Source organism: Python bivittatus, unplaced genomic scaffold, assembly GCF_059951505.1.
Source record: "Python bivittatus isolate LINGU-HERP-01145 unplaced genomic scaffold, Pbiv_v1 ctg000430_np1212, whole genome shotgun sequence".
Classification (NCBI taxonomy): Eukaryota; Metazoa; Chordata; class Lepidosauria; order Squamata; family Pythonidae; genus Python; species Python bivittatus.
The window spans coordinates 3,410,293-3,420,890 of record NW_028277071.1 but is presented as its reverse complement, the minus strand read 5'-3'; the positions used below and the strand labels follow the sequence as shown (position 1 = coordinate 3,420,890).

The following is a 10,598-nucleotide window of genomic DNA, read 5'->3' as shown; positions in this document are numbered from 1 at the left end:
ATAACATTTTCCATCTAGTTAGGTCACAATAAATATTTCACAAGTAAAATAAAAGGCAATAAGCTCCAATACTCATAACTCCATCCAAACGTTAGGGCAGAATTCATGTATACTGATGAAGGAAACATGTCAATATTCAGTAGTTTGCTAGCGGATGAGCAACTTTATGCAAGGCTTCCCTGTTCATGTATCTAGACAGACCATGAAATGAAGCAGAAAGAAAAGAAAAAAACTTAAGAAGAATAAGAAAGGAAGGAAGGAAGGAAGGAAGGAAGGAAGGAAGGAAGGAAGGAAGGAAGGAAGGAAGGAAGGAAGGAAGGAAGGAAGGAAGGAAGGAAGGAAGGAAGGTGATCATCATTATGATCTCCGTTCCATTTATCAGGCAGAGCCAATCAGCTTCAATATGAAAGGAAATGTCAGCCATTACACAGGTATTGTATAGCTATTATTATAATAATACTATATGATAATAATAGTATAAAATCATATTCATAATAATATAATATGGTATATTGTATGTTTATAGCCACCCAGAGTCACTTGTCTGAGATGGGCAGCAATAGAAATTGAATAAAATAAATAAATATGTTGTCTGAATGTCTAAAATTCTGCAGTGATATCAGTATTTGAACCACTGGGTAAAAGTGCATGGTTCTTCTAGAACTGTGTGTATGTGAGTTCTCCAGTATTACTAATCTCAGGAAACTACCTGCCAAGGTTGTTGCTTGAGAAGCTGCTGCCTCTGCTTGTCTTGTCTTGCTCCTTGTTTCACTGTAGATGAGTGCATGGCATGCAAAGCTTCTGCCACTACATGGACAGCATTGTAGACACTGTAGCTGTGGCTGGTCATGCTCATTTCAAAAACAGACCCAGAAAGATGCTCCAGGTTCTCCTCTCCAGTGCAGAGTTCTTCTGCCATTGTTTCTCCAGCAGCACTGGAGAAAGAACACTGAAATGCCTCTTTCCAGAAATCCCTGGAGAAAAGATCCTGGTTAGATGTGAGCTTCCTGTGCTGAAGGAACTGATGGAATCCCAGCACTTCCTCACTGTGAACTGCAAAGGAGAGTGCACCATGCATGAAGTCCAAGGGCCAGCTATGTTGAAAAGACATTGAGGTGAAATCCATCTGGGCTATGAAAATCCATACTTTGGCTTTAATTGAGATCTCCTCAAATTCAGACATATGAAGCATTACCCTTAAAACCACCATTGTTTGAATTTCACCATGGACAATGACTATATTTGCAGTTGCTCCCATAATGATTCTAGTAGTTTTCTCTCCCTCTGCAACCATTTCAGAGATTTCAGTTGAAAACTTGAGTTGTGGAAATGTTTCTATAAAGTCAAAGCAGACACCTCCCTGGGCAAACATGGGCAGCTCGTTTTCTGCAAATCTCTCCCCACTCTCATCATGAATGAAAATCACTCCAATCCACGTCCACTGGAAATAGAGCAGTAGTTGGAGGATCCCCTTATACTGTTGCTTAATATCTGGAAATATCTGGCGAAGGAAAACTCTTTGGTTTCTGTCACTCATCACTGGCGAGGTACCATATGCAAACTAAAGAATATAGCAAACATTCAAGACATGTCTCTGAGGTATTTTCCAAACGCAGTTAATCTGAGTACTTTCACCATTTCTAAATTGCTAGATGTATCCCCAAGCATTAACTGTTTCGCAGTGTAGATTTCATTCAAATTCAGTGATAATTTTCTCAGTAGATGATCAGTAACACAAACTCAAGTAATCTTATATTTGTCCATAAAGAATAGAAAGACTGAAATTCTTGCACACTGATGTGTGTGGAGCTGTGTAAAACCTTTATGTTAATTGAAAGCTTGAACAAACTTTTCATATGATCTCTGTATAATAATCTATGTTAGTATTCCCATACATTGTTAAGATCACACTGTCCAGTTTAGGTCCTTTGTAATGTAACACATAACTGAAGCTACCATAAAAAACTCCAACATATTCTAGATCCTGCTCTGTTCTCATTCAGAAATGGGCAGATTTCCTTAATGGTTATATATGGGTGTTAATCTTTGGGAGTACAAAGCCTCTGAAATCCTACACACACAATTTACATTTCAATTTAAACTATATGAGTAGGACAATGGGGGCTCAGTGGCCTGTGAAATATACATTACTCGGCTCTCTCTCAAACTTCTTTTGCTAAGGAGAAGTATGAATGATCTCCTCATTATTTTGGCTTATAAGCCAGTATCAGTGGTAAAGAGTGAGAGCTGTCCCTTGAACAGGGTGCTCTTGAATCAGGACCTGTCTCTTTCAGTTCCAGCCTGTCTCTCTAATGGTATCAAAGCATTATTTCAAAAGTACTGCTTGCTTAACATTATTGCAAGAGGACAACTCACCTGTGGAATCTTGTAGATGGACAAACTGGGTGCCATGAAGAGACACACATCAGCATTAGGTCCCCCAATAACTGCTGCTATATTACTCTCCACATCACACTTGTAGTTAGGGATAAAGTTGACCCGTGTGGAGAGAAGTTCCACTGAGGCACAGTAAGTCCACTTGGGATGGAAATTGGTGTTCAACACATGGAAGCCCAGTGTGACATTAGGTAAGATCCTTGGACTTTCATTAATGGTCTCTATAGCAAATTGCAAGGCTAGCATATGCTGGTAGTTCTGAGTTATTACACTGCAATGAGAAGATTGCCTTATTAATAATTAGATCTTGCAGTCTGAACAAATGACTGGCTCTCCATGGAACAAATTTCTTGGAACTTTCCTCTTCCTAGGAATAAACATTTAATAATAATACAAGATGGGAGAGACCTTGACTGATTTTTTTTTTCTGTATTTATCCCAGATATTCAGTACATTAATTGAGATTATGACTTGATCCCTTATAGACTTTTTTTTGGGGGGGGGGGACTTTTATTGATTCAGAGATATTTATTCAAACCATCTGGAAGCTTCTCTCCCTTCCATAGATGTAAGCAAGCCATAAAGGCATACCATCCACTCTGAGATCAGCAGCTCATATTGTAATGTTTGGCAATAGTAATCCACCTCGCTTTTTCAAGTCTGGTAGAACTCTGAATTTAATCCTGCTCTTTTATTAGACTACATGTAGTTCATTACCTATTTATACCAATCACTTAATACCATCTTATCAAAATGTATTGGAATCATTTGAAAAAGTAAATTTTTAATAAAATCTTCATTCCAATGGCTGCAATTCTAGCTAGCCAAGATAGTTTAGTCTCCCCCTCCCCCCTGAATGTGAAGAAATATGCTGTTATGTTCCCAATAAGAATATGCCTTAATTTATAATTACTCCCTCCCTTTATTAGCAGTTATTTGTGGATAATTGTTCTGAGCATGACTATTTGTTCCTGATTCTTTCAATGTTTGTATCTCCTTAGTTATCACTTCAAAGATGCTTCCATGTTTTGTAACTGACTGAATATGTGAATATTTATCCTACTAATTTTTACTTCCCCACTGTTGGAAAAGTGAAGAGACTATCAAATGACTGAAGCTGAACTTCTGTAATAAGTCATTTAAACTAATACTCATACATGAACTCTTTTTCAAAAAGTTCTGAATGTCAAAGAGCAAAAAAAAAAAAAAAAAAAATTGAAAACACCGAAAGATAGCAAGCTGGTTCAGATAAGGATGCTTGGATGCAAAAGCAAAATTGCCAGCAGTTTATCAGCATTAGATATATCCCCACTGCTAAATACTCCCTTAAAGTTACTAATATCTGAAAAGTCATTTACCCCTGGAAATAATAAATAATAATTCATGGAAACTCTACCTCAGTGAATCAGTCCTCTCTCAGGATCGATTCTGAGCTTCTTAAAATGTTTTGAATGAATGCTTTTTAGTCCAATCACTTGGGAAGCCTGGATTTAATGGGAGTTTGTTGCAGCAGAAAGTAGTTGCTCCATTGTTTCTATTAAATTTTCCTTTACTTACCTGGCATACAAACCAGAAGGGGATTTTGATATGGAATTGCTCCCAATACTCCTAGTCTCCTAGGTGTTAGTTTGGTTTAGTTAGAATTGTTATTTTCTTTACACTAGGCAAACCATGACAGACAATAATGAAATGATGGCCCCTATTACTTCAGAAAGAATAACAAAACTTGAGAATTAGGGGGTTTTGATTAAGGAGGGAACTACAACTACTTTTATAAATGACTGGAAAAACCTCATAGAGTTTTTGTTGAAAATAGATAAAAATGAAATGCTGATTTCAGGATTTATTGATTTAAAAGGTTTGTTTATAGGAAGAAGGGAATTATGATACACATTATGGGAGGGTGGAGATGATAATTGCTCTGTTTGTAACTACTGCAAAGAAGATTGGAAGTTGCTTCTTCAGATATCTTTCTTTTTCTTGCTTTTTTGTTATTCTTCCATTTTTCTTCTACCCTTTGATAATCTTTCTCTTTATTCTTCTATGTTTCTGTAGTTTTAAAAATTTTTGTAAAATCATCCTTTAATAAAAATTATTTATTAAAAAAAAAAAGACAGAATTAGAGAGGAACCTGCCAGGAGATGTAATATGGTCTTACATGATATTGTCGAAACCCTCAACAGAGGGATCATTTTTCAAAGGTTGCTGGAGGGGAAAATAGATAGATCTGAGAGAGAATGCCACCAATGATAAAGTCACCAGGATAATAATGCTTGTGAAGAATAGAAAGAGGGAGACTTGCAGGGCATTTCACAGGAGGACTGTGACAGGCTCCTTCAAACACCAGCATCACTAGTATTGATGCAACAAACATCACCATCTTGAATGAAAAACTTTCTTCAAGATTTCCTGTCATATATACCTATCTTGTGGAGATGGATATGTTGGCTTGAATGAACACTTATTGGGTGTCTGCCCTTAATAATAAATATAATCAAAGTGATGAACTATTGTCTGCTCGTGTTCTATCTTGGAATGGATATTAATAGCAGGTATTAGTCTTGGCTCAAGGTTTTGCTATCAATTATTTGGATTCTCTATGGAGTTGTATAAGCCATTGTGCTTGAATTGGAAATTATAGAGAAGAGAATCTCCAGTGTAATGAAGCTTGTACAATGTTCAAAATGGGGAAGAGTATGGAAAAAAGTCTGTTGGTACCTACAACTAATATGTGCATTAGAAGAAATGATGGAATTCCATGCAAGTTCAGAATATCTATATATTCCTCATTAATCAGAAAAATGGGTTGCCACCTCTCTGCTCCATAAGCAGGCAGAAAGCAAGTGTATCAAAGAATACACCCCACCCTAACCAGCAAACAAATTGGGTACTAAAATAAGTATATCCCATTGCAAAATTTTGTAAACTATCCCCTTTTCCCTTTTTGATACTGATTGATTGATTGATTGATTGATTGATTGGTGCCATGAAGTCATTCCAAACTCCTAGCGACCACATTGATAGATATTCTCCACGAAAATCTATCCCTAACTTGTTCTTGCAGGTCTGATTTTATATGTGAAGGAACCCACCAAAAACGTGCCTTATTGGTCTCCTCCTTCCCCTAAAATTTCTTGGTCACACTAAACAACACTGCTAGGCAGGAGATGGACACCTGCATCAAAATTAGCTAGGCCCAAATCTGTGTTTGTACCACTGCTCAAATTCACTAGGCATCTTCTGTCAGCACTGAACTAGGTATCTTTCTACTGGCTTCATTTCTCCTATGTCCTCTAAGCACCAGAATTACGTCTCCCAGCATCCATCACCTGATGGGCTGCTGAAATTTTGACTTGGCAATATCTGGAGGGTATCTATGAATAAGGGGTGATACTGTAAGATCGTTTCACTGTCTAATCATGCCATAAAAATAGGAAATAAATCAAAGAAATGGACCAGACTGGAAAATGGATCAAGATGGCTCAGTAGTATTTCTCCATCCTTTCCCCACCCACCTAGAATTGACCAGATCAGGTTTTGCTCATTTGGCAGAGCTCATATGCATTGTTTCAATTTGGGATGTTTTCCCTGGATCCTTCGAAGCTCTTTCTAGCTGCGCAAAGTTATGTCTTTTGTGTAAAGTTGGCCGTTGGGTACCTTTGAAGGATGCTTCTGTTCAAAAAATGACTCCTATCTGAAGCTCTGATTCTTTGATTCTATGAATCAAGACCTGAAGCCAGCAAAGTAGGGACGTGCTCCAAAGCAGGTGACTTCAAAGAGCTGTATAATATTTCAATATGCTCACAGATTTTATGGTTTCCTACCCATTTCTGGAGTAGTTAGACTTTCATTCCATACCTGGATCTTGCTGGAAGAGTGTTAAAAAATGTCATGAGCTACCTGATGTTGACATGAATAACTAGCTAATGAATTTGATCAATTCATTAAACTATCTGCCTAGTTCATAGATACTAATATTATTGTATTAGGTCTTCTAGGTGAAATCCTGCCTATTCAGGAGCATAGAAAGAATGAAGGCAGATGAAGTGGCCACTTTGGAGTCCACAGGAAAAAAACAGCTTGAGGGTTCTTTATGTCATTTTAATTATTTGTTACATTTATTGCAGCCACCCAACTTCAACAGTATAAGTGTACAAAATCAGTAAAACAAATGAAAAAAATCACAGAAGAAAACTGTACTTACAAAAAAAAAAAAAAAAAAATCAATTAAATGGCTAGAAGTAGCTAAAATCTGTTGAAAAATGTGCTCATCCTGCTCCTCCTGACCCAAGCTTCTAAGGAAAAGGCTAGGTCTTATCTGTTTCTCAAGGGCCTGAAGTGTCAGCTCCAACTTCATGTTGGAGGTTAGTCCAAAGAGCAGGTAATGCCAATGAGGAATCATAGAAAATGACATTGTTTCAAGGAAGGAATCCAGAGTGAATCCTCCCTTTTGGAGTATGTGGGACAGGCAGATTCCCCTCCAAATTATAAAGTGGAATCTGAAGAAAAACATCAGGTAGCCATCCAATGTAGCAGAACATGCCTTCCTTATCTAAGTGTTTGTACTGAAGGCAGCTATTCTCCTTCTCCTTCTCCTTCTCCTTCTCCTTCTCCTTCTCCTTCTCCTTCTCCTTCTCCTTCTCCTTCTCCTTCTCCTTCTCCTTCTCCTTCTCCTTCTCCTTCTCCTTCTCCTAGTTGTTCTGCTGCTCCTGCTGCCCTGCTCCTGCTCCTGCTCCTGCTTCTTCTGTTTCTTCTGCTTTTCTCCTCCTCTTCCTCCTCTTAGTTCCAGATAATACAAATTATAACTATATAACTATAAAAAAACTATATGAATATAACAAAGCAATTGATCAAAGACATCATGTGATGGGTGTCTAAACTAAATTTCCATAATCTGCATAAACGTATGCAAAGCAAAACAATAAAGCAACTATAATAAAAGGAGGCCAACTTCATCTCCGCAATGCAAAGCCACAAAGGCATCAAAGGTCTTGCTACTGAAACATGACACTACTTCTCATGCTGATAGCACCCAGCAGGGTATCTCTCTTGAGGATCTAAGAGGATGGTAGACTCCTTTGGGGTAAGGTACTCACTAAGATAATTTTTCCTGTTATTTTCTCCTTAGGTGCTTCCTGCTGTTCAGCTCAGGCCTCAGTACAAGAATATATATTTTTGGGGAAAAGATGCAGACCAATAAGCCAGCACTGGAGGCCAAGATGGAAAAGATCTCCACGGCCACCATGTATTTGCCCTTTGTGCTTAAATAAGTTGGAACAAAGGACACCCAGACACTGCAGAAGACCAACATGCTGAAGGTGATAAACTTGGCTTCATTGAAACTGTCAGGCAGGTTCCTGGCCAGGAAGGCCACCATGAAGCTGATGGTAGCCAGAAAGCCCAGGAAGCCTAGGACACAGAAAAACATGGTGACAGACCCTTCATTACACTCCAGGATAATTTCTTCCATCAAGGAGTGCATGTCAACTTCTGGAAAGGGAGGAGCAGTTATCAACCACACACTATAAATCAAGGCTTGAATAAAGGAGCAGGAAAAAACAATGGAGCTGGCCAGGTGTTTCCCAGACCATTTTCTCATCCCAGCTCCTGGTGTGGTGGCCACAAAAGCGAGGACCACAATGATGGTCTTGGCCAATACTGAAGAAACGGCTTTTGAGAAGATGATGCCAAAAGCTGTTTGTCGAAGGAGACACATAAACTTTGTGGGTTGTCTGATGAAGAGCAAAGCGCTAAGGAAAGAAAGCAAGAGGGAAATGAGGAGAACATAGCTGAGGTTCTGGTTATTGGCTTTGACAATGGGAGTCTCCCTGTGCTTAATGAAGAGGTGAAGCACCAAAACTGTGAGGAAAGAAAAGAAAAGGGCAAAAGCAGTGAGTGTGATTCCCAAAGGTTCTTCAAATTTCAGGAAGCTGGTAGCTTTTGGAAGGCACAGATTCTAGTCCTTGTTGGGATACTGATCTTCTGGACATTGAAAACAGTCATCCAAGTCTGTTAAAAGAAACAAATGAATATGCTATTAAATACACTAGAGCTGTATGTACAACAAGTGTATAACAAATTTATATATGTAAGTCCCAGTTGTGAAAAGGAAATGAGAGAATAAATAGTAATAACACAGATCATTAGATCACCTTTAGAAGAACCTGAGTAAATCATTATATTTGGTGTATTGTCGAAGGCTTTCACGGCCGGCATATGATGGCTGGTGTGGGTCTTCCGGGCTGTGTGGCCGTGGTCTTGAAGTTTTCTTTCCTAACGTTTCGCCAACACCTGTGACCAGCATGATCTAATGATCTGTGTTACTAGAGCTGTATGTACAACAAGTGTATAACAAATTTATATATGTAAGTCCCAGTTGTGAAAAGGAAATGAGAGAATAAATAGCAATAAAACAGATCATTAGATCATGCTGGTCACAGGTGTTGGCGAAACGTTAGGAAAGAAAACTTCAAGACCACGGCCACACAGCCCGGAAGACCCACACCAGCCATCATATGCCGGCCGTGAAAGCCTTCGACAATACACCAAATATAATGATTTACTCAGGTTCTTCTAAAGGTGATCTAATGATCTGTGTTATTACTATTTATTCTCTCATTTCCTTTTCACAACTGGGACTTACATATATAAATTTGTTATACACTTGTTGTACATACAGCTCTAGTGTATTTAATAGCATATTCATTTGTTTCTTTTAACAGACTTGGATGACTGTTTTCAATGTCCAGAAGATCAGTATCCCAACAAGGACTAGAATCTGTGCCTTCCAAAAGCTACCAGCTTCCTGAAATTTGAAGAACCTTTGGGAATCACACTCACTGCTTTTGCCCTTTTCTTTTCTTTCCTCACAGTTTTGGTGCTTCACCTCTTCATTAAGCACAGGGAGACTCCCATTGTCAAAGCCAATAACCAGAACCTCAGCTATGTTCTCCTCATTTCCCTCTTGCTTTCTTTCCTTAGCACTTTGCTCTTCATCAGACAACCCACAAAGTTTATGTGTCTCCTTCGACAAACAGCTTTTGGCATCATCTTCTCAAAAGCCGTTTCTTCAGTATTGGCCAAGACCATCATTGTGGTCCTCGCTTTTGTGGCCACCACACCAGGAGCTGGGATGAGAAAATGGTCTGGGAAACACCTGGCCAGCTCCATTGTTTTTTCCTGCTCCTTTATTCAAGCCTTGATTTATAGTGTGTGGTTGATAACTGCTCCTCCCTTTCCAGAAGTTGACATGCACTCCTTGATGGAAGAAATTATCCTGGAGTGTAATGAAGGGTCTGTCACCATGTTTTTCTGTGTCCTAGGCTTCCTGGGCTTTCTGGCTACCATCAGCTTCATGGTGGCCTTCCTGGCCAGGAACCTGCCTGACAGTTTCAATGAAGCCAAGTTTATCACCTTCAGCATGTTGGTCTTCTGCAGTGTCTGGGTGTCCTTTGTTCCAACTTATTTAAGCACAAAGGGCAAATACATGGTGGCCGTGGAGATCTTTTCCATCTTGGCCTCCAGTGCTGGCTTATTGGTCTGCATCTTTTCCCCAAAAATATATATTCTTGTACTGAGGCCTGAGCTGAACAGCAGGAAGCACCTAAGGAGAAAATAACAGGAAAAATTATCTTAGTGAGTACCTTACCCCAAAGGAGTCTACCATCCTCTTAGATCCTCAAGAGAGATACCCTGCTGGGTGCTATCAGCATGAGAAGTAGTGTCATGTTTCAGTAGCAAGACCTTTGATGCCTTTGTGGCTTTGCATTGCGGAGATGAAGTTGGCCTCCTTTTATTATAGTTGCTTTATTGTTTTGCTTTGCATACGTTTATGCAGATTATGGAAATTTAGTTTAGACACCCATCACATGATGTCTTTGATCAATTGCTTTGTTATATTCATATAGTTTTTTTATAGTTATATAGTTATAATTTGTATTATCTGGAACTAAGAGGAGGAAGAGGAGGAGAAAAGCAGAAGAAACAGAAGAAGCAGGAGCAGGAGCAGGAGCAGGGCAGCAGGAGCAGCAGAACAACTAGGAGAAGGAGAAGGAGAAGGAGAAGGAGAAGGAGAAGGAGAAGGAGAAGGAGAAGGAGAAGGAGAAGGAGAAGGAGAAGGAGAAGGAGAAGGAGAAGGAGAAGGAGAAGGAGAATAGCTGCCTTCAGTACAAACACTTAGATAAGGAAGGCATGTTCTGCTA

At 39.1% G+C, this 10,598-nt stretch overlaps 1 protein-coding gene across 1 annotated transcript; it reads right to left on the bottom strand.

Annotated features, from left to right (window-relative positions):
* Nucleotides 1–697: 697 nt before the first annotated feature.
* Nucleotides 698–10,063, bottom strand: LOC148215275 (vomeronasal type-2 receptor 26-like). Its single transcript, XM_088144001.1, has 4 exons — nt 10,041–10,063; nt 7,986–8,147; nt 2,377–2,668; nt 698–1,561 (listed from the first exon to the last, which is right to left on the bottom strand). Exons 1-4 carry the CDS (start codon nt 10,061–10,063, stop codon nt 698–700), a joined length of 1,341 nt encoding a protein of 446 aa, XP_088000127.1.
* Nucleotides 10,064–10,598: the final 535 nt, after the last annotated feature.